The 24,649-nt window shown below is 44.5% G+C and overlaps 1 protein-coding gene across 3 annotated transcripts in view; it reads right to left on the bottom strand.

The window, feature by feature from the left end:
- Positions 1-24,649, bottom strand: part of LOC106574559 (uncharacterized) — a 45,210-nt gene that overhangs the window by 3,839 nt on the left and 16,722 nt on the right. For 2 of the 3 annotated variants that reach the window (XM_014150531.3, XM_014150530.3), the window contains 7 exons: positions 23,793-23,913; positions 15,249-15,433; positions 13,770-13,910; positions 12,716-12,808; positions 12,062-12,128; positions 11,587-11,690; positions 1,043-11,252 (listed from right to left, as the gene is read on the bottom strand). In XM_014150531.3, coding sequence (XP_014006006.3) covers positions 1,043-11,252; positions 11,587-11,690; positions 12,062-12,128; positions 12,716-12,808; positions 13,770-13,910; positions 15,249-15,433; positions 23,793-23,913 — 10,921 coding nt within the window. Of the gene's footprint in view, positions 1-1,042; positions 11,253-11,586; positions 11,691-12,061; positions 12,129-12,715; positions 12,809-13,769; positions 13,911-15,248; positions 15,434-19,164; positions 19,394-23,792; positions 23,914-24,649 lie in introns of those variants that run through there. The other variant, XM_014150532.3, reaches the window with a different exon arrangement.

Raw genomic sequence — 24,649 nt, 5'->3', positions numbered from 1 at the left:
CTTGGATTAGCTAACACAACGCGCCTATGTAGATATTCCATAAAAAAATCTGCCATTTCCAGCTACAATAGTCATTTACAACATAAAAAATATCTGCACTGTATTTCTGATCATTTCGGGGCGGCAAGTAGCCTAGTTGTTAGAGCGTTGGACTCGAACCCCGAGCTGACAAGGTAAAAATCTGTCGTTCTGCCCAGTTAACCCACTGTTCTTAGGCCGTCTTTGAAAATAAGAATTTGTTCTTAACTGACTTGCCTAGTTAAATAAAAAAAATTGGATGTTATTTGAATGGACAAAAGATGTGCTTTTCATTCAAAAACTAGGACATTTCTAAGTGACCCCAAACTTTTGAACGGTAGTGTATACTTAAGCAATAAGGCCCGAGGAGGTGTGGTATATGGCCAATATACCACGGCTAAGGGCTGTTCTTAAGCACGACACAACGCGGAGTGCCTGGACACAGCCCTTACCCTTGGTATATTGGCCATATATCACAAACCCTGAGGTGCCTTATTGCTATTATAAACTGGTTACCAATGTAATTAGAGCAGTTAAAATAAAGGTTTTGTCATACCCGTGGTACACTGTCTGATATACCACAGGTATTAGCCAATCAGCATTCAGGGCTCGAACCACCCAGTTTATAATTAGAATTATGCAACCACAAGCATGAAAACATTAATCCATAACTTCCAATCAATCCTTTTTGCAAAAGCAGCTCTATACAGTGTCTTAGGCATCAACAAAACCACCCCCCTGTTGACGAGGATATCATGAGGCACGCTCTTGCTGTGTTTTAATGCATTCTAACAGACTGCCAGTACCCATTAGATTCATTATGCTTTAGAAGTGTTAGTGTCTGTCAGATAAGAATAAAGAAGAAGAACAACAAAGGGGAAATGCATAATGAAAATAGTGCAGATGCAAAACATTAATGTTGAATTTGAAGGCACTGTTAATATTTTTTACTTTCACACAAAAATATGTTAAACACACCATCACTCTCTATTAGTCTCCCCTCATGCTCCATGTGTTGGTTTACCCGTCACGACAGTCTCCTGCTGGTGTGTTACAATCTGTGATGTCCTCTGTTCTGAGACACTGAATCCCAGATTCTGGAACACACTCTCTCTTTCGGCCCAGGACTCGTTGAAGCTCTTCAGTAGGTCCTCTGTGGCGGCCTTCACAGGAACTGCCATCTCTTCAACCGTCCCTTTCACCACGTCGGCGTAGGAGGGAGGGAGGGGGCGGGTCATGTGGCTCTCAGAGTGCATGCTGGTCTCGCTCCTCACCCCGCTTGTTACGTTGCCAAATTCATCCATGCCAGAGAACTCCTCAGTGACGGACTTTGTTTCGGAATGCCCCGTCGGTTCTGCAGACTCTGATTCTCTCCTCTCTCTCTCCTCTTGTTTCTCTCTCACTTCTTTGAGAGCATTATGATCACCCAAGTCAAAGGCATTCTTGATGGCCTTGATGTTGAAGGCAGGTGTTTCATCGGTTTTTGGCGTTTTGGGGTCTGCCTCTGGATCTTCAGTGTCACTTCCCAGTCTATCTGTGATGACGATGGGATCTTTTCTGATGAACAGCTTTGGTTGTGCCGATTCAAATTGATTGACCAGCTTTGACAGGTCAAGCCTAGGGAGATCCTCTTTCATTATGTCTATATTCACACCCTCAGGAACTTCCTCTAGATCCTCTGGACCCAGGCGCTCCGGGATTTCAATGGGGTCCTTCCGCATGTATGTCCTGCTCACCTCTGCCTTCTGAGCTTCCTCAAAGAAGAACTTCTTGTCTCTGACAGTCATCATGGAGTCAACCATATCAGCCACATCCGGAGTCGTCGTCCCAGTCTCCATCTCCTGTGTCTGCATGTGGATCTCAGGTTCAATCAGCGCTGGGGAATCCTCTCTGTCGGAGGCTTGCTCTGTGGTCAGAAACTCGGGCATGGGTGGGGGAGGGGTCATGCCCCGAGAGAGCTTCGCAGTGGTGTCCTTCAACTTGGCTAGCTTCTCTGAGCTGCTCAAGGTGGGAGAGGGTGTGTCCCTACAGAACCGAGAGGTAGGGGTGCGGGGAGGGGGTGGGGTTGGGGTGGCACCAGACCTGTATGACGGAGGAGGTGAGGGGGTTACCATGAGGGGTGAGTCTGTTCTCCTCACTGATTCAATGCTGATGAAGGTAGGTGAAGGTGTTCGCGTTGCAAGCATGGGAGAGGGAACTCTGGGATCAGGACCTTTTACTTCAGTCAGCTCCGGCTTTTTGCTCTCATGAGAGATCTTCTTCTCCTCAACCACTTTCTTATGGGTTTTGACTCTTGATGAGCCAATGATTGTTTTAGATATCTTGGTTGTTGCTCCTCCAAATCCTTTATTTTCAGATGCTGGTGCAGGTGGTGGTGTAGGTGAGGATGCAGGTGACGGTGCAGGGTGTGGTGCAGGTGGTGGTGCAGGTGAGGATGCAGGTGACGGTTCTCTCTCCTGTTTTGCCATGGCTGCCATTTGTCCTTCTAAGAATACAAGTTTTGCTTGTGCTAGGTTTCTCACATGGAAAATGATCTCTATGAGCTTCTTCTTATTCTGCTGAACAGCAACCTGTGTTAAATCACGCTTTTCCTCCGCCCTCATCAACCAGTCAGGGACCTCACTAAGTATTGTCCTCACTGAGTTTGAATCCATTTTCCCTGGATGAAGCTGCTTAATGTTAAATAGCAGTTTCTGTACCATTACACATTTCTCTGAATCTGTGCTCTCCACTGATTGAGCTGAGCTTTCCACCATTGATTGAGCTGTTTCTGTCTGTGCTGCTTCCTTCCCTGCAATGTTCATGGAGACAGCCTTAGACTCTGCCTTCGACCTCTTTTGATGCTGCTGCATTTTGCTTACTTCTCTTTGTTGTTGGAAAGACTTGACCTGCTGCTTCTGTGTGCGAACCTGCTGTTCCTGCTTCTGGAAGCTCTGTTGAACTACTCTCTCATTAACAATCACTTGCTCGTGCTTCTGAATGTGCTGTTCCTGCATGCTCTGTTGACTATGGGAGACAGATATGTGGCAGTGCCCTGGAGCTTGAGCTACTGGCGTGGGAACTAGTTTTGGCTCATTGGGAAAAGGGACTTTAATGCCTTTCTGCTTTGCCTTTGTCGTCATTTGGATCTCCAACTTTGTTTCCTTGGCAGCTGCAGTTTTCTCAACCTCCTCAGCTTTCTCCTGTATCACATTCATCTCCACCTTTACTTCATTTTTTGCTGAGCTACTGGTGGCCATCTGCGTGCTCTCCTGAACTACTCTGGTCTCACTCTTAGAAATATTCTCCATACCCATTTGATGTACATGTAATTCGTTTTTCACTGCTCGTTGATCTTTTTCCACCACCTCTCTTTTCTCCTCTTTCTTCTCTGTCGGCAACTTCACTGTTCGCACCTTGAAATTTGGTGTCACTTTTGGAATTTTGATTTTGGTGGGCTGAGATGGAATCTTTTTTACTTCCTGTGTGAGAGAGGCGTTAGTATTCTTTTCCTCCTCTGCTTCGTATGTGACGGTGGATTGGGTTTGAAGATGTACATTTTCCTGGACAATGCTCTGAGTGGAGATGATAGACTGTGAGCTAGCATTCATTCCACTCTGCTGCTCAGCTACTGAGGACGAAATCACATTAAAGCCAGATTGGACTTTAATGTTGGACTCATGGTGAGGGTGAGCAGCAGAAACTGAAACAGCCTGATGCTTGCCAGAGGAAACAGACTGATGCTTGCCAGAGGAAACAGCCTGATGTTTTCTGGAGGCAACAGATGAGGCGAGTTCTTTCCCAGAAGAGACCATAGAGGACTGATCAGTGGTAATGTGTTTCTTATCTGAGGAAATATTTCCAGATTCAGAGGTTGATTTGTTATTTACCATGGAGATCAAAGGTTTGCTCAGGGGGATATGTGATAGAGCTTTCTTCGTGTGCGGCTCTTGTGATGCTGTGCATACTTTGCTTTTAAACGGAGTTTCCTCAGCCTGTGTTACCTCTGAGGTCACTTTTGACTGCTCTGTTTTGTGTGCAACTGAGTGTTGTTCACTTCCAACATTGGTTGAGCCCATCATTTGCATCATATTAGTTGGAGGAGAGGTGGGAGATGTGACTCGTGAAGTGGCGGGAGTTGTGTCTTGTGACTTGTGTCTCTCAGCCTCCTCTCTTTGCACACGATACCTTTCCTCTGCCAGCATCAGTGGAGTTTTGAATTTACTGGCATACGGTTTAGGTTTTGCAACTGGGGCAGGTTCTGCAGGTAGGGGTATTTTGATTGGAGGGATGAATACCTTTTTAGGTGGTCGTGGCAACTCTTCCTGTGGTGGTTTTGCCACTGGGATTGGTGAAGGGATTTTAGTCATGGACACTGTAGAATCAGATTGAACCTGTGTGTTGGTAGTATTTGTAGTTTCCACATGTTTACAACTGATTTCACTCTTGACTTCCTGGACTACTGCTTCCTCTTTATGTTCTGTCTGAACTGTCATTGGCTGAGGAGGTGGAGGAGGCGGTGGTGGTACTGCTTGCTTTTTCTGCCATTTTGGTTTGACCAGTATTGGTTGCTTGGGTGGTTCAGGTTTTGGGATTTTGAATAAAGGCTTAGCTTTAAATGGCTTTCCAGGTGGTGGTGTAGGCACTTGGTGTGGCATTGAGTTTAGCTCTTGCTGTGAGGGCGGTGGAGGAAGAAAGTCTTGCCCTGCCTCGGAGGGTGGGGGTGGGGGAGAAGGGAAAAAGTCAGGCTCCCCGCATTCTGCTGGGGGTGGAGGAGGTGGAGGCGGAAGTTCACTGTCCTGTCTCGTAATCAGGGGACGGGATGTGGGAAACATTGGACTATGGCATGACAGGGACATTGGGCTGCCTGCCACTGGTGAGGGCGGGGGAGGAAGTGACATCTCAGACTCAGAGGGTGGAGGCGGGGACGTGGGAGGAGGAGGGAAATGAATCTCAGGCGTCCTTTTCTTTATCATACCTTTTCTCTTCATGTCCAGGTTCCGGAAATTTGTATTCAGATTTTTGACGTTGTGTTTTTGTATAACAGTATTATGTTCTGTCACAGTTGTTTGCAACTGTTTCATTGTTTTTGTTTCCTGTGTTTGTTTTGAAACAATATTAGTTTGAGATGCGCTTTGTGTTTCTTTCATCACATTTATGTCTGAGGCTGCTTCATTCTCAGTTATCTGATTCGTTGATGTATTATCAGTCATCTGATTGGTCATGTTTTTCTTCTTTATGAAGATGGGTTTAGGGGGTGGTGGTGTTCTCTGTTTCACAGCCTGTTTTTTAACATGTGTCTGCTTTGAGGACTCAGACATATTGACTGATTTGACCTGTGTTGTCACGTTCATATCTGAGACTTGTGTTTCTCTCTGTGTTTCTTTCGTCACCTTTATGTCTGAGACTGCTTTATTCTCAGTCATATGATTGGCTGATTTATTCACAATAATCTGATTGCCTGCTTTATTCTCAGTTATATGATTGGCTGATTTATTCACACCCATCTGATTGGATGCTTTATTCTCAGTCATGTGATTGGACGATTTATTTACAATCATCTGATTGGCTGCTTTATTCTCAGTCATGTGATTGGCTGATTTATTCACAATCATCTGATTGGCTGCTTTATTCTCAGTCATCTGAATGGCTGCTTTATTCACAGTCATCTGATTGGCTGATTGATTCACAGTCATCTGATTGGCTGCTTTAATCTCTGTCATCTGATTCATTGATGTATTATCGGTCATCTGATTGGTCAGGTCTTTCTTCTTTATGATCATGTGCTTAGGAGGGGGTTGCATTTTCTGTTTCACACTCTGTTGTTTAACATGTGTCTGTTCTTTAACTTCAGTCTGTTCTTTTACATGTTCCTGCTGTGAGTCCTCCAAAATATTTACTGTTTGGACCTGTGTTGTCATAGTGTGTTCCTCTTGGGTGAGGGTCTTGCTGCTCTTCACTGATTTGTTCTCGGTGTACTTCTTAGTGTGCTTTTGTGTGGTGTCCTGTGATTTACTGCTCTGACTCTGAGACAGGTTTTTCACAGCAGGGGCTAGATTGACTGTGACGTTCTCATTCTTAGCCACATCTAAGTATTCATGGTCCATCACTTGCTGTTTGGGTAATGGATTTTTCACATGAGATCTGGGAGCTTTCCTGGGAGGATACTTTCGTACTTTCCGATTTGAATATTCTTTTCTCTGCATCAGATTCTTTATGGCTCCTTTAACATCTCCCTTTATCACCTCCTCCTTCTCCATCTGTGATTGCTCCTCATCCTGGTCCTGCCCCTGCCCTTCGTAGAGGCATTTTATGGAGGTCTTCACATCTCCCTCAGTGCTTCCCCTGCGTTGCATTCGTGGGGATGTGGATGGTTCTAGTAACAGCTGTATTGTGCCTCTCACGTCCCCCTGTTCACTCACTTGGTGCTGGTAAAGCTTTTTCTCACTCGAGGCCTCATGCAAACCCTTCAGCGCAGTATGAATGTCTCCCTTTACAATCTCCTCCTTTTCCATCTCTTTCACTGCCTGCTTAGCCTCTTCTAGTGATTTCAAGGTGCCTTTGATATCGCCGGGCACTAAATCCTCAACAGTTACCTCAGTCTTGGTGGTCGCCGATTTCTCTAATGATTGGAGGGCTCCTCGGATATCACCTCGGACAATTTCTGGCTTTTCCATTTCCTTGGCTTGGTTTTGAGCCTCCTCCAAAGACCTCAGAGTGGTGTGTAGGTCCCCTTTCACCACTTCCTCTTTCTCTATCATGACTCTCTTGCTAATAGTTTTGGTTAGTGAGTCCAGGGCCGCCCTCAGATCTCCCTTGACAATTTCCTCTTTCTGCAGGTTTTCCAGCAAGAGAGCAGGTTCCATCATGAACACCTTCACTGTGTTGTTGACATCACCAGGGACAATATCGTCCTCAGCTACTGTGCGTTCAATCTGCTGTTGATTCTTCCTTAGTGTCATTTTGGTTTCCATAACGTCGCCGCCAATGATGCGTTCCTTCTGCGCCTGTTCTTGTTCCTCATTAGGTTCAAACTGGAGTTGTTTGAGGTAATCCAGAGCCCCAGATTCAATGCAGGTGGAGTAAAAGCTAACGTTACCCCTCTCCGTGTCTTCCACCCTTATCCTTTTAGATTCCTCTGACCCTGGGTTGGACAAGAGTCTGTGAAGGGTCCTACTGACATTGCCTTTGATGATATCCTCCTTCTCAACGCCATCACCGTCTTCCTTATTTAGGAGGGAGTATATAGTCATTCGCACGTCTCCCTTTTCATCTTCTTGAATCAGAATTCCACGTTTTGAGGAGCCCTCCTCCTTTAGTAGGTTGTTGATGGCCTCTTGAATGTCGCCTCTGAGGATTTCCTCCTTCTCAACATTGAATCCCTTTTCTTGGTTGAATAGCTGTTTTACTGTTGTGTTGATGTTGCCTCTCTCTTCCTGGTCTATGACTATCCCTTTCTCTGTCATTTCTCGTCTGTTTAGGAGGTTCATCATGATATTGTTCAGATCCCCTCTGATCACCTCCTCCTTCTGGATTTCTGGAGCATCCTGGTTCATGAGTCTGTATTTTGCCATTCTGATATCTCCTATCTCATCCGTCTCAATGAGAATCCCTTGTGAGTCAACCATTTTCTGACAATACAGCTCTTCAAGGGTCTCTTTGATGCTCTTCCCCATTATTTCAGTTCTTTCTACACTGTTCTCATTAAATTTGGTTAAAGGAGTGGTTTCAAAAAGCCATGTTGTTGTCTTTACATCTGCTTGTGGGATCTCCTCCCGGGTGACAACAGTCTCTGTTCCGTCTGACTCTTTAATGCTGTCAAGCGGCTGTTTTTCAAAGAGCCACACAGACTGTTTGACATCACCTTTCATCACTTCTTCTTTTGTCACTGTCTCCATTTCGTCATATTCTGAGCCCTCGCCATGGATCTTATCGATGCTGTGTGTTTCAAACATCCATGAGGCAGTCCTGACGTCCCCTTTTTGGATCTCACTCACGCTAACAGTTCTAACATACTTCTGAGACGTTTCATCTGTCTCAAAAAGGTGTTTGTTTGTCTTCACATCACCACCCTGGATATCTTCAACTGTTTTAGTCAACACTTTCATGTCCTCAGCGATTTCATCAAGAGGTTGTGTTTCGAACCTCCACCTGGCTGTGCTGACATCACCTTTCTGGACGTCCTCCTCCGTGACAGATTTGATGACATAGACGTCGTCTGTGTCCCTTATCGAATCCAGAGGTTTTGTCTCAAATAACCACCGGGCCCCCACCACATCTCCTCTCATGATTTCTTCCTTTGTCATAGTGGTAACTTCATGGTAGTGGCCCTCTTTGTCACAGATTGCATACAGTGGCTGATTTTCAAACATCATGGTGTAGCTTTTCACATCCCCTTTCTCTATATCGTCCCTGATGATGCTCTGGAGTTTTGACATCTCAGTCTCGGTGGACTCCTCCTGGATTTTATCGAGAGAGTAAGTCTCGAAAACAAAGCGTCCTTGACCAACGTTTCCTCCCAGCACATCGGTTACGGTGCGAGTGTCCTTGGCTCCCTCTGTATCCTCACAGATAGTGTCAATAGGTTGGTTTTCAAAAAGCCACATGTTGTTCACTACATTTCCTTTCTGAATTTCCTCTGCCGTAAGGGTCTTCAGCTTATGCATTGTTTCAGCTGAGGTTGAGGTCATGATGTCGGAAGACCGATTCTGGAAGAGAAACTTCATCCTAGACACATCTCCAGACTGGACATCAATCTTAGTCACCCTCCTGAAGGCACCACTCTCCTCCCCTGTGAGGTTCTCCAGGTTCTCTGTCTCAAAGAGGAAGCGAGCGTGATGCACATCTTTGCCTTGGACGTCCTCTAGTTTGACAGTGCAGGTTTTGAGAACGGTCTCCGATTCGGACTCTGAATGGTCACAGATGTTATCGAGGTTCTGAGTCTCAAAGAGCCATGTGCATGTTTTGACATCCCCTTTGTTGACTTCCTCAACCTCATTCTCATTCCTCACCTTATCTGCTTTCTCATACAGATTATCCATTGGTTGAGTCTCGAACAGCCACCTGCAGGTTTTCACATCACCCTTCTCAATTTCAACACTCTCCTTTGTCTTAGTTTCATCTTCTTCAGTGTTGCTGAAATGTTTAATACCATCGAGGGGTTGAGTTTCGAATAACCACTTGGCAGTCTTGACATCGCCCGATTCAATCTCCTCCTTTGATATACCTTTTATAATCTGGAATTTATTGATACTTTCCTCAAACTCATCGATAGGATGTGTTTCAAACATCCACCTGCAGCTTCGAACATCTCCTTTTACTATCTCCTCACGTCGCACGGTTTTCACCTCATGGTAGTGTCCCTCGCTGTCTTGCATGGCATACATCGGGGTGGATTCAAAAATAACTTTGTTTGATTTCACAGACCCACTGGTAACACCTTCAACTTGAATTCTCTGTGCCCCCTCACATCTGCTTAAATCCAAGGTTTCAAATCTTTCCTTGTGATTTGTGACGTCGCCCTTATCAAGTTCTTCAAGGTTTATAGTGCGTGTCATTTCCTTCTTCTCCTCCCTTATGTTTTCAAGTGGTTGACTTTCAAAAACCCACTTCTGATGTCTAACATCACCCTTCTCCTCCTCGGACGCAACCATCTTCTGAAGTTTCCCTACTTCAGCCAGATCCTTCAGGTTCTCCATTGGCACTGTCTCAAACAGATGTTTTGCTGATCGCACATCACCTCCTACAATCTCCTCTGAGGGTAAAGGTCTGGCATTGGCATTGTCTTTCAGAGTATCCATCTGCTGTGTCTCGAAAACCAGGCAGTGCTTCCGCACATCTGCTCCAATAATCTCCTCCTTTTGCCTGATGCTTTGCCATTCCTCGTCTTTAATGGAGTCCAGTGTTTTTGTCTCGAACAGCCACCTCCCTCGGTTCACGCCTCCCTGGGAGTTGTCCTCCATGGACACTCCACAGATCAGCTTCACCTTGGCAGGGTCTTTGTTGATCATGTCCAGAGGCTGGGTCTCAAAGAGCCAGCGGGAGGTCTTCACGTCTCCTTTCTCCATCTCCTCCCTGCGGATAGCGGTGATCTCCAGTATATTTCCAGAGTCGCCCCTGATGACACACATGGGCTGGGTTTCAAACATCCGTGTGGTTGTCTTCACTTCCCCTTTGATCTCCTCAAGCTCTGACTTCAGGTTCAAGAAGTGGCTCTCCTCAATGGTCTCTGTGTGGCTGAGGGAATCCAAGTGTTGAGTTTCAAACAGATACCTGGCTGTTTTCACGTCCCCTCCTGTAATATCTTTAGTGAAGACAACCTCCAAGGCTTGCTCATCCTCCTGGTAGATTTTATTCAGACAATCCAGTGGCTGGGTCTCGAAAAGATAGGTGGCTGTTCGTACGTCTCCTCTCGCTAGCTCAGTCAATTTCCCTGTATGTACAGTGGATTCTGGGGTGTCTACACGCAGCGCATCCATGGGCTGGGTCTCAAACATCCATGCTGTGTATTTGACATCACTTCCTGCAATGATTTCCTGCTGAGCAATGTTCTTCACTTCATCATCCTCATCTGGGGTGTCATCTTTAATGGTATCCAGCGGCTTATTCTCAAACATCCAGCGCATGGACTGCACCTCCCCTTTAAGGATCTCGTCCCACTCCAGGTAATCTCCCTCAGGGCTCATACATTCATCCCCACCGCTGTTCTCAAACACATAGCAAGCCTGCTGGACTTCCCCGGTCATCTCATCTTCACTATCCAGCTGTGACTGCTCGATCTCCGTGACGTCGGTGAAGTAGTCCTTCTCCATGGTCCTCCGAACCTCTGGGTGCATGTGCTTGTACAGGCGCTTCAGCTCATTGAGGTTCCTCTGCTTGGAGTACTGCTCCTTGTTGAAGATGTATCTCTGTTGGCCACCCTGGTCCTGAGGCGGGAGAGAGTCACAGCACTCGGGGACCTCCTGGGGCATTAGCTCAGTGGGTGGAGGAGGGAAGTGCTCCATGGTCTCATAATCCATGGATGAGGCTGAGGCAGCGGGAGAGGAAGAGACAGCCCCTGTCCTCATATTGGATGAGGCTGAGGCAGCGGTAGATGAAGAGACAACCCCTGTCCTCACAGTGGATGAGGTTTCATAGCTCGTTGCTGCTGAAGCCCTGGATGACTGTTTCATAGTGGACAAACTTTCATAGCTAGCTGCTGCTGAGGAGGACTGGTTTACCGGTGCCCATTGAAACTGGTTATAATCCAGATCAATCTATGGTTTTATGATTGATGGAAAGAAGGACAGTGGTAGTTGCAGTCAGAATATGAAGTGATAGAGAAATGGAAAAGAGGACAGTATAGCAGAAAAAACCAGACAGTAGATTTAAGCAGATAATGACATCTCTGAATATGTTTGTTTTTACACAAAATAATAACAACTATCATAAATTTGTGCTTTTTAAGCTCACCACATTCTCACGTCATCCAATGTACTCAGTACTCACTACCCTCAAAGTGAATTCCCCTGCTTTGATGTTGATATAATGGCATCGTCTAAACACAGACACACTATAATGGCCACGTAGATAAACAGACTGCATCATTACCTTAATTTGCTTGCCCGGCGTGGCCTGTTCTATCGTCTTCTCATACTGTTGTTTCAAAGCCTGAGTGGAGACCTTTGGTAAGTCCTCTCCTCCAATGACCTTAACTGAAATAGAAACAGGAAACAGTTGTCTCATTAAATGAGTCTCAGTTTGAAGCCCAGTTGGTTTGGAGGAAACTAAAATCATGTCTTTAAAACCTACCGTTTCCAATTCCGAAAGTGGCATCGATTACCCTATTCCCAGTTTCAATATTTTTTACCTTCCTATGCCTTGATTTAATTTGCAGCCATGCACTGAATTTCTAATAGAAAATCATCTGCAGTACAATTCAATTCCACACCTCATCTGTAATTTAGGTTTGGAGAATAATCTCCAGCTTTTCAACAGTCATTACTATACACTCTAGGGTACGCCTACACTCTAGGCTGTGATCAAAAAAGGCCAAAATTAAAATATGAGTAGTATTATACTCTACCTGTTTCATCATGGTTTTCATAACTGGAGGCCACGTTGCTTTGTTGAACTCTTTGATCATGAGTCACCTGTAATGAGATGGAGGCAAGCGGTGAGCACAATAGTCAATTCTTCAAATTGATTTCCTTCACACACAGACAACAGAAAGGGTGTGTAAGTGGAATGTTAAAATCACAATGAAAACAGCATTTTTCTTACCACGTGAGGTTAATTTAGCCCTGCATTTTTTTGTTCTTTTTTTTTTTTTTTACTTTACTCTGTGTAGGAAAACTTTGGAAAACAAATAAAGTGATATGAGAAACAAAAAGTGTTACAGTTATTCACGTACACTTCATTATAGATGTTGGGGCAGGTGCGGGGGCAGCTAACATATTGAGTTTATTGAGTAGATGTGCGCTAAAATTATGGGAAACGACCGAGCAGGCTTCATGACGGGCTCAATATGCGTTTGTGAGAAATAGGTTTAGTTTGAGACTGCACCGTTGCAGGGTTAAGGGTCCAACTGAATATAAAGACTAATACATTTTTTTTAAATATATATATATATATATATATATATATATATATATATGAGAGAAAAGTTGAGTAATGATCTGAATTCATTGGTAAATACCAGGTAAGTAATGTATTGTAATGAAGTATAAGTGTATAATACCTCCTGGTCATGGAAGTAGGCCACTTGCTGAGTGGTGGGAATGACCTCCCTGACACTGCTCCTCACTGTCACCTCCTGTGAGCTGGACACCTCCTGTCAGAAAGACCACACACAGACCGTTCACACACTAGGCCTACATACTCATGATTCACAAACACGAATGTCTCCAGATGCCGGTGGGTGTGGTTTACGCCGGTTCTGCTTTACGGGGGGTACTTTTACTTGTGGGTGGCATACAGTATTTTGTCACGGACCCGCTCGACTAGCGTCTGTTCCCGTCGCTGACAGGTTGCAAGCAACACACTCGCACACAAACACTTTAACACACACACATTGTAGCTAGAAGTCACAAACGCACAGCAGTATTGCGTTCCCCCTGACAGCAGACCATATTTAGCAGCAGGAGGGGAAAATATGAATGTTCAGAGAGCAAAGCTTACTGGAAAATCCATCTGTTATAAATAATACATTATTTCCTGTCAATTGCAGAGCTCTCCCCGTGAGAATAGTAATGTCAAAATTCTATTAGACAGTAACTTAAGGAGAGAGTGAGTGACAAATAGAGAGGTAGAAAATCTCTGAAGTAAAATGAAAATACACCAAATGCACCTCAAATAGGTTTTAGAAATTGAATACTTGAAATTGGACTTTCTTTCCCTGGCACTGTTCCTAGGCCGTCATTGTAAATAAGAATTTGTTCTTAACGGACTTGCCTAGTTAAATAAAGGTTATATAAAATACATTTAAAACATGTAGAGCGTAGAGGCATACATGTCAGAATAGTACTGGCTCCCTGAGACCACCTAGGTCTGGTATAACATGTGTTGTTGCCGTACAACCTGCCATACAGCAAAACAAAACAGCATGTGGACCCATTATCTGAGCTGCATTACCTGAGCTGCAGAGACACGTAAAAAGGCTCTTGATGCACAGTAACAATAACACAACAAAACCCCCTGCTCCACATCTGACCACAGCCCCAGTGCAATATAAATAAATAAGAATAAAGGATTTCTATGTATGGCTTATGCCTTGATGGTTTAGATGCCAGTACCTGCATGGATCTCTTTTCTAAGTGGATCTGCGTAACGCTGGTCTGGGACTGGGAGGAGGAGGCGTACTCCTGGCTCTCAAACTGTTTCTTCACGCTGGCCAGACCCCCTGGCAGAGAACAGACTTCAGACTCCTCCATAACCTATCACGAGAAGACATAGGCATCATTAGTTCGAGTCATCTCCATGCAAAGGGTTCTCATAAGAGTATCTTCAGGGTTACAGTGGTAGTTAATGCAGAAGTGATAGTTCCCGGGACGTCCTGAAGGGGGCATAAGTGAGCAGCATATTCCACAGGACTGGACAACTTCCCTAAATACAGTTGGGAGTTATGACTTGGACCTCATGACGTTTGCAAGAGAAGGATGTCCCCAGTCTTCCCACACGATTGGATATCCCAAACATCTGTGACACCAAGTCAAATCAAACTAACTAGTACAACACAGCATAACTGTATCAAGCTATGTTTTAGTGGCGTATGCAGACAGTAGCTGTAAAGGTATTGAGGGATAATTCTGGTCCAGATTCTGTCTGTTACCCCTCATAGTGTTCAGTAACCCTACAGCCCAGCCTCCCCATGGGCCATGACACTGGGATCAACGGAGGTCACCGCAGTGGCACCGACAAATGACACTGATGGCCTCAATGCAAATCTACATTGGTGTCATTCAGTACTGAATGTAAAAGTAAATGATGCATGATGAATGTTGATATCCCACTACTTGTCTTCAGAATTTTACATATAACTGTGTGGACAGAGGTTCCGGGAATATGTGGTCGCTGGAAGATCTTTGTAGTGTCCAGGAATATTCAACACTGGGTTTCTTTATGACAAAAGAGGAATTATTTCTATCCATGAGGCTTCTCATTATAAAAAGGCTTAGAAATATAAAAACGTCTTCCTGACTTCCTTTCAGTTCCAATCAGATAACAGTGGCCTGGGTATAGAGAAGCTGAATGGAATGCAACAGACCAGGGAAGAGAAGCCATATAATAGTGAATAATAGTGAACCACTAAGTCACGTATAGTAAAAGGCTAAAAGGTTGAGGCTCTGATGGCTTCAGTCCACAGACTGAGTTGAATTAATGGCCTTGGCTTAATACATGCCCTCGTTTTCAATTACAGGCTGGAAAAAGTGTAAGCTGCTTTCAGAGAGGTGTTTCTTTACTCTGATGAACCAGGCATCTAAGCTCTTTTTTGTTGTGTTTTTTACACAGCAGGTTTGCTTGGTCATGAATGTCTGTGTAGAATCGTTTTGAGAATGCGTCATATTTGGGCATACATGGATATGTTCTGTTAATAATTCCCATTAAAATGGGATGCACTGCCAATTATGCCACACACATTTCAATGTGTGTGTTTGAAGGTATAGTGTCTGTCTGCCTGCCTGTCCTGCCTGCTTATCAGCCTGTCTAGTTATTATCCTTGGAGTGTCTTTCCCTCCATCTCTCTTTACATCCTTGTGGAAGTATCCTCTTACCGTGGCGGATGAGCTGCTGGCCTCCTTCTTGGACACGGCAGCCTGATACATGGCCATGCGTTCCTTTAGTGACACGGACTCCGGCTCCTCGCTGGTGGGCGCTCCTCCGTCTCCTTTCCTCTGACTCACCACCCTTTCCCTTTCCTCAGGACGTCCTGACCTGGTTCCACCCGCGCTGCCCGCAGCTGCAAAACGCAACAGACATGGAGTTTACTCTCCAGGACATGAGAATGCAGTTTATGCACGGAAAGAGCCGAATCCTGACTTGAAAGCGCCGTATGTCACACGAATTTCTGCATTCGTTCTTACCATTGATTTACAGTGAATCCATGGTTTACGTAAAAGTCAGATCAGTTATGAGTCAACCTTTCAGCGTTTCAGCCCATTGATGTCCACCATTTTGTGGTGCCAATAGACTAATGGTCAAATAAAATAAAACATGTACAAACAGAATAGATACTTTCAAGAGATACTTCTTGAAATAACCATGGATGACATTTTAACAGGACGTATTGGAAAACAGTTGTGCTTGCTTCATCCTATTATTTGTAAGGACAGGGCCATGATGTAACTGAAACAGAGACAACAGTGAAAACCTCTATCAGTGGAGGCTGCTGAGGGGAGGACGTCTCATAGTAATGGCTGGAACGGAGCGAATGGAATGGTATCGAACACAAACGTGGTTTCCATGTAGTTTATACCATTCCATTGACTCCATCCAGCCATTATTACGAGCCGTCCTCCCCTCAGCAGCGTCCACTCATCTCTTCTGCCATCCAAGTTAGCCTCACTCCTCCGTCTGGCTTGTTCCAGAACCACGTCCCCCTCACATGTTTCGTACATGACCCCTCTATACATAGCCATAGACAGGACAATGGGGATTCACAAAGGATGTTGTCATGAAACTGAAGCGAGTTACACTCATCAATCAAACAGGACTGCTCTAACGTCACACGCACGCACACAAATGGACGCACAAATGGTTAGTACAGTACATCCCTATAGACGTCCAATTAGTGTCAAGTATTGATTTATGGTTGACTCCGCTACGCTATAAAGCATCATTAAGCCAGTGAGATAACTCCACTGAGGATCTCCCTAACACCCACACTGGACCTCAAGGCTTTTAGCATGTTGATTCTGCCTGGGTTATAATGCATTGACATCAAAGAGGACACGGATGTAAATGGTAATTGTGTTATGTAGTACACTTTGACATTCCTATGTTGTGGATTTTCTCTGCTGTTTCACATACTGGGGGGGAGATCTTAGCCAAAACAGAAGCACATGGATAGAACACTGGTATATTTTAAGGAACTATTCCAATGGTATCTCAACTACTACTATTAGCGATATAAAGCTATTCTTTGCCTGGTACATACCGTACGCATATACCCCTATGGAGACGAGCTAATCATCCTAATGCCTGTCAGAAAGTCCTATGAATACATGAATTACTATCTGCCGGTTTGATTTCCTATTCCTGGAATTGACTGGTTATCCGACCGGATGACACAAGTCAAACATGCTCCCTACTTCAAGTCTATTAAAACAGGGCCAAAGTATATATTTGTCTCATAAACACACATGATTTCTCACAGGAGCCAAGCACTTGGATCGGCTACCATGTGATGAAAGCATATTCCCTTAAACCACAATTTTTAGATCCTCCTGCTATGGCGGGCGTGTTAGTGGTAACCAATCACCCTGCACTGCGGAGAGAGATAGCTAGAGGATGACTGACCAGCACAGCAACGTCCAAAAATAAATCTGGGTTTTACCCGCTCTTGACTATAAATACAGGTCAGATACCCTACACCTGAGATCACCTGAAACCTGACACTCGTTTAACACAGCGAACGTGGGATAATGTCCTCATTTATCACTGGGGATAAGTGCGTACCACACGTAAAGCTAAATTAATTGTTAGAACCTTCGTAGGAGCATCGTTAAATCTCAGAGCTGTTTCCCAAAACCATTATTAATGTTGGACTTGAAAACCCTCGTAATCTAACGCCTGCCTCGGACCACTCGTAGAACAGCAAAGTGCATTGTTAGAGGCTTTTTTGCGTTCCCGCATCACTTTATACACAGGATCTCCGGTAATTAGAATAAGCCACCTTAATATTTGTAGCCGTAGGTGGTGATATCTCTCTAAGAACTGATCCGTTGTCAGTATTGTGGAATAATTATAATGTTAAGGAACGATTTTAATGTAGAAAGCTGATCCGAGAGCAGCGCTCCCTTTCTTTTGATCCTATCAGTATTGGCACATGTGCTAACGATGCACTTAGTGACCGTTCTCTCTACGTGGTGTTTTGGGAAACGCGGGTTACATCTTCAGCCGTTGTAGGGAAACGTGTGTTACATCTTCAGCCGTTGTAGGGAAACGCGTGTTACATCTTCAGCCATTGTAGGGAAACGTGTGTTACATCTTCAGCCGTTGTAGGGAAACGCGTGTTGCGTCTTCAGCCGTTGTAGGGAAACTGGTGTTACATCTTCGGACGTTGTAGGAAAGATGCATATTTTAAACAATCCTAATCCTAAATTCCAATGCTATCTGGAAACTGGGCCCTGGGCTGTCAGTAAGACAGAAAGACATACAAGCGTTCTGATGCCATAAAAACGCTGACTAAACCAGACTCCATGAGAGTCCCAAAATAAATCCTCCTTTTTTTGTTTCCCAGTAAGAGAAAGAGGGATGAAGGGAAGGAGTGAGAGAGAGGTCAAACACAAGGACATCTCAAAAGAGCAACATTTCTCCAGAAGCCTAAAAGCTTTTTCCTCTACATCGCTGGCACGTTCCTCTGTTTAATTAGCGATATCAACTGATTTCAATGATTATAACGTTTACAAATTACTTACTGGGTAAAATGCCATAATCTTCCAGCAGATTATCATCTGTTTGCGTTTCAACATTGCTATCTTAAAAGCAGAGTTGATTTCACTCATTTTATTTTCCTATATCAATTCCCCTTCCATAGAAGGCCACCTACTGTATGATTAGTCAGCAGTATGTTTTCACCAACTCCACATGGCAGGAATGGGTGGCTCTTGTTCTCTTCCTTGAGGAGTATTAACTCTGTAATCTCTGATATGCGGGGCAGCGGTGCCTTCATCTGGCTCTAGGGATAGGAGGGGGAGGTTGAGGTGGCGGGTGGGCGTCAGGAAAAGTCTATGGGGGGACAGTATGTGTGGGTATGCATGGCTCAGTGGCTATATTGAGCTGAGCCAGGGCCGCAAATGGATCAAAGAGACCACTGGATCGGCCTCAAGCACTTGGTCACAATGTTTCTACTGAGTACGCTCACAGTCGGAGAGCATTCCAGGCGAAATAACTAAGTCATATCAGATCGGAAAAACCAAGCTGACTTCATGCATACTTAACAATCCCACATCCTCGTGGAATCATGCTTCCTTTCGCAATTTTACATTTTATTAATTTAGCAGACGCTCTTGTCCAGAGCGTCTTACAGGAGCATCTAGGGTCAAGTGCCTTGCTAAAGGGCACATCGACGGATCCCTCACCTAGATACCTCGAGATTTGAACCATCGACCCCTCGGTCACCGACCCAATCAGCTTCATCTGACAACTCTATACTTCTTGAACACGTTTAGAAGACTCTTGCTGTAATTCCTGTCCTGTTTTACATGGTAAAACAACCTAGTCGTACAGTACACGCAAGCAAAAGCTGTATAAAGCTGAAAAGGCAATCTACTGTCAACACAGTCAATTTACCATTCAGCCTCTCATTCATCCAGTACATATAGTATCTCTCTCTCTCTCTCTACATATCTCTCGAAGTGTCTTTCTGTGTCTCACTCAAATCAATCATGTGACAATGAATGTCAGTCCACCTTTACATATTGTAACACACTGAAAGGCTATGAAGGTTGTAAAGACTGGCTTACTTACTGTAATGCTCTCTATGCCTTTAGCACGACCGTGTACCTCGGACAATACAATCCCACAGATAATGTTGAAGAGCCTTGAAATCCCCTGGGAGCCAGCAGCAGGATCCTTTCGCCCGGCCGTTACCAAAGGAAACGAAAAAAAACCCTGGGAGGTGATTCAGTGAGGGTTGGAGACCGGCTCCAACAGTGTTGCGATCAGCTCAGCTCTGTGGGGCCTAGTGGACAGTGACAGCTGATTTTATTTTAGATGCCCCCCCTTCCTAAAAGACAGAGCTCAGGAGGGGTAGGGGGGCTTTTTTTAGATGAGGTACCCTACATGCCTTTTACCTTAAGTCACACGGACCTAACGGAACAGACGTCCTGCACTGAGACCTCGAAACCGGACCCACATCCCTCGTTTCTCCGAGAGGAGGGGAAAAGACGAAGGGGTGGGGGGTAATCAACCCAATGAGAGGACCAACCCAAATAACTTCATACAGGTCCCCAAATCCAGAAATATTGACAACGATGATTCACCATTCTTTTAATATCTTTGATGATGAAATGTGTGAAACCACCCTAGGCTCCCTTTTAAGAGCCACAGGCAGCAGGACTTTTTACATGCCAGAAATGAAAAGTAGAAAGTGAAGGGGACTGAGTAGAGGGCAGACACCTGAGGTTCAGGGATCTCCCTTGGCTGCCCGGGCCCAGATGGGGAACAGGGATACCAGATGGGCAGGAGTCCCCTCTGAGACCACACCAGAGCCGCCTGTCATAGCTCGCCCTGATGCATCAGCCATGATCATGGCATTTACAACAATCCCTCTCATATCTTAGTGCGTGTGCGTGTGCGTGTGTGTGTGTGTGTGGTACCGGGCCTGTCTAAGTGACTGAGTGACACTGCTCCCTCTTTGTGCCATCAAAGCTCATTATTAAAGCCACTTGTGTTCTGGGAATCATTGAAAACATTTCCAGGAACCGTTACATAAGTGCATGCCTTAAAGCTAGAATCCTTAGTTGCTAGATCCATTTTTGGACTTAATGATTCCCATTGATTCCTGAAGAATATCTTATAAATGCCTCATGAGCTTCGTTCAACTGTCACACTCCATCAGAACTCGAAATAGCTTGCTTAACTCCAATGTTTATAAAACAACATAAATGTAAACAAACACTGTAGAGATTCAAAACATGGTTAAAACTATACATTTGCTATCATGAATTTGAGAGCGGTTAAATTTCTCCAGCCCCAGAACTTAGCTTTTTAGCTAAACAGGGACGGGGTGTGTGTTTTGTTATTGTTTCAATTAAGGATTCTATCTTAAGAACACACGTAAAGGAAATACAAGATTTGGTGACTGGAAACTTGGCCCTTTACGTGACATACAAGTATCATTCAATAATTTATCATTGAACTGACATCATGTCGCAGTTAAAAGGCAATTCCGCCACTTTTCAACCTCATATTCATCATCTCCAGCACCAAACCAGTGTTTACATACAGTGGGGTCCAAAATATTTGACGCCCTTGACAAAGATGAGCAATAATGACTGTATAAAATAAATAATTCAAATACTGAGCTATTTTGTACGCATCTAAAAAATGAAGGTAGAGGTCAAAATGATTGACACCATTGAAGATTCTTATCAATAAGGAAGTAAAAAGTGTAGTATTTGGGCCCATGTTCCTAGCACGCAATGACTCTACAAACTTGTTGGATGCATTTGCATTTCGTTTTGGTTGTGTTTCAGATTATTTTGTGTCCAATAGAAATTCATGGTAAATAATGTATTGTTTCATTTTGAAGTCCCTTTTATTGTAAATACGAATATAATATGTTTCTAAACACTACTACATTCATGTGGATGCTACAATGACTACGGATAATCCTGAATGAATTGTGAATAATGATGAGTGAGAAAGTTACAGAGTGTCAAAGGTCATACCCCCAAGACATGCTAACCTTCCCTGTTATTGGTAATGGCGAAGAGGTTAGCATGTCTTGGGGATATGGTCTTTGACCCTCTGTAACGTTCTCACTAACCTGCAGAAAGAGAAAGGGAGACAGCATGAAAGAGGAGAGTAAACTCTGCCCAACAAGAGCGAGCCCCCCTTAAGCCATTGACCTTGTGAGAGTAGCTTCACCACGCTAACTTCTCATTCAGGCCATCTATCAAAGACTGATTAGGATTAGCTTGCTCAAGGCATCAATGTGCAGACCCTGACATATCTTGACATTCTACCCAGGGTACTCCTGGTTCTGTTCAGAAAACCTCCAGGTATTGTATAGTTCACTAAATTCAAATAGATAGCAGTGATTGTTGTTTTCTGCCCTGCAGTGTGTACCATAGGAGGCTATTGGGAGGAGCTATAGGAGGATGGGCTCATTGTAATGGCTGGAATGGAATTAATGGAACAGTATCAAACACATCAAACACATGGAAAACACGTTTGACTCCATTCCATAAATTCCATTCCAGCCATTACAATGATCCCTTCCTCCTACAGCTCCTCCCACCAGCCTCCTCTGGTGCATAATGTACCCCCAGAGTCAGACAAAGCAGTGCATCAACTAAAGAAAAGCCTGGTTATCTCTGCTGTAGGAACCTGTTCCGTGCTGATAATCCCTCTGAAATTGCACATGGATTTCCTGTTCCTGGAGTGTAAACAAATTTGCCCAGAATATCTGATGTCATAGACAACATCCCCTGGCACTTTATCAGCTATCTAACGCCTGCGGGCCTTCAAAGGGTTAATAATGAACGCATTTCACAAATTCTGGAAACTTCTTTTGCTAAATCATAGTAGAAGTGTATGCAAATTCTCTGGCAAGGCTTATTTTCAGGTCACTGTTTAGACGATAGATAATCACAGTTTATTTTGTGTGCTGCCTGTCTAGATAGAGACTGTTGTCCCTCAAAGCACCCTAGCCCTCTGGTTCTGTTTGAGTATTGTGCTTAATGGAAGTTAATGGGAGGAAGTTAACTTTTGCCATTTAGAGAAGCCCTAAGAGAAACACTGTGGATTGAAACGTGTCAATCTGAGTGACAGGAGCTTCGATTTTCCTGAGGCTAAAATCTCCTCCAATAACCTTCATGGGTAAAATCCACAAACAAATTTGCCTCGTTTAACAAAAATTAAGTGGTGCTTTTCTCAACGGAGCGTATCCCCTGATATTATAAAATAATATCACTACAACTGTGAATATGACATCCCATTTAAAAAATATTGTGTTGTTTGGACCCACAGGTGTGGGCGATATAAACCAGACCCAGAATCCAGTGGGATATACAAAAGGGAGATATTGTAACCAAGGTTGTCTATTTAAAAGACAAAAGCATGCTGGTTCGGAGGTGAGGTGAGTGCTTGTTTAAAGCACAAAGTGCAGTGTGTCGTTCACAGGTCTTTATTTAACACGGTGGCTTTGGGCAAACAGCTCCTTTACCGCCTCTGTCACTCACTGTGAGATGTAAATCACATGATGCTGTCACTGACATGACACTGTCAATCGGTCAGCTCTCACAAACCCTCATCACTTACACCAACGCCAGTCCGCAAAGGCCACAGTGTCTTCCAACTTTAGCCACCACAGTGATTTAGGGCTGGTTAACCATTTCACATGACCGACATGTGACATTTGAGAATAAATAAAAAAATCTGGAAATTCAACTGCTGTGTATAGGTTGTTACTGAAACCACAACAACAACTAGGAGTAATGACGCGTGTGTGTCTATATGTGTGTGTGTGTGAGTGAGTGAGTGAGTGAGTGAGTGAGTGAGTGAGTGAGTGAGTGAGTGAGTGAGTGAGTGAGTGAGTGAGTGAGTGAGTGAGTGAGTGAGTGAGTGAGTGAGTGAGTGAGTGAGTGAGTGAAACACACAGTCCATTATTCCTCTGAGCCTTTCCCCACCCACTGTCTCTCTCTCTCGCTTTCTGTCACTCACTCACTCACTCACTCACTCACTCACTCACTCACTCACTCACTCACTCACTCACTCACTCACTCACTCACTCACTCACTCACTCACTCACTCACTCACACACACACACACACACACACACACACACACAGAAGCACCTCAACATGACCCCAATGTCACACACTCAAGCACTATCTCACTCAGGTCATGTCCTCTGCCTTCACACGTGTAAATCATTTAAATGGAGTGAAACAGGGAAATGTGTATTTGTGGATGATTTCCAATTACAGAAACATACATCTGAGAACCATTTTAAATACTGCACCTTTTTAGATGGAGAATACTGCACATTCCCCACGGCTACTCTGTACAGCCAGTGTTATCAGTTTCAGTGGAAAAGGGAAAACCCACAATGCAGCCACTCAGCAACTTCGCCTATCACAGTAATAGAAACACTGTTTGTGTATCTAGGGTTGTTCATTTTCTACCTCAGATGGTACTCAATTCCCAGAGTTGATTTGATCCCACACAGGACAATACAGTACATTCTCAACACACAAGCTCATCTTCAGATTTCTCTCTCAAATACACGTAACCAATATCACATTATGTAGCTACTATGTGGATTTGAAGTAATTCTTTGAAAGTTGTGAAACCTGATTTCTGATGGAACAAAAGTCCTGGAGGAGGAAGTAAGGCAGTGCGTAATACTGCAGTCATGGCCTACTTACAGAGGCTGGGGTCTTGAGTTGAGGCCATGTTCTCACCAGCTGATGGGTCGCTCTTCTGGTCCAGCTGGTAGTTACTGGCTGGGGCTCCTCTGGATGTGCTGGACTGTACGGCTCTCACTTCCTGGTTAGGGAAAGAGAGGGAGGGAGGGAGGAGAGAGAGAGGGAGAGAGAGGAGGGGGAGGTGAGCGTATTATCACAGGAAGCACCTGTGCTTTCCCAGAAGGGGGTGGAGATTGAGGTACAGGTCATAGCTCAATCGGCACACACACACAGGCTGGTATGCACACACACACACACACACACACACACACACACACACACACATGCCCATACACACACACACACACACACACACACATGCCCATACACACACACACACACACACACACACACACACACACACACACACACACACACACACACACACACACACACACACACACACACACACACACACACACATGCCCATACACACACACACACACACACACACACACACACACACACACACACACACACACACACACACACACACACACACACACACACACACACACACACACACACACACACACACACACACACACACACACACACACACACACACACACTACCAGTCTGAAAAATGATCCACCCAGTGAGTGTTAGGTGTCATTGAACCCCTGGACACCAGTGGAACATTATCGATGGAAGCGAGGATGTCTGTGTCTGTTGACTGGATGGCAAACAAACCTCTGAACTTACAGCGCAAACACTGATGACCTTGACTGGAATGTGCAAAACAGGCATCGACTGGAAAGTTACAGCAAACAAAACACTCCAGTGAATTTTAATTGGCAAATTCTTAGTGTGTGTAG

Source organism: Salmo salar, chromosome 16 (genome assembly GCF_965601325.2).
Source record: "Salmo salar chromosome 16, fSalSal1, whole genome shotgun sequence".
NCBI lineage: Eukaryota > Metazoa > Chordata > Actinopteri > Salmoniformes > Salmonidae > Salmo > Salmo salar.
Note: the sequence above shows the minus strand (reverse complement) of the source record. Positions and strands in the feature narration are given on the sequence as shown.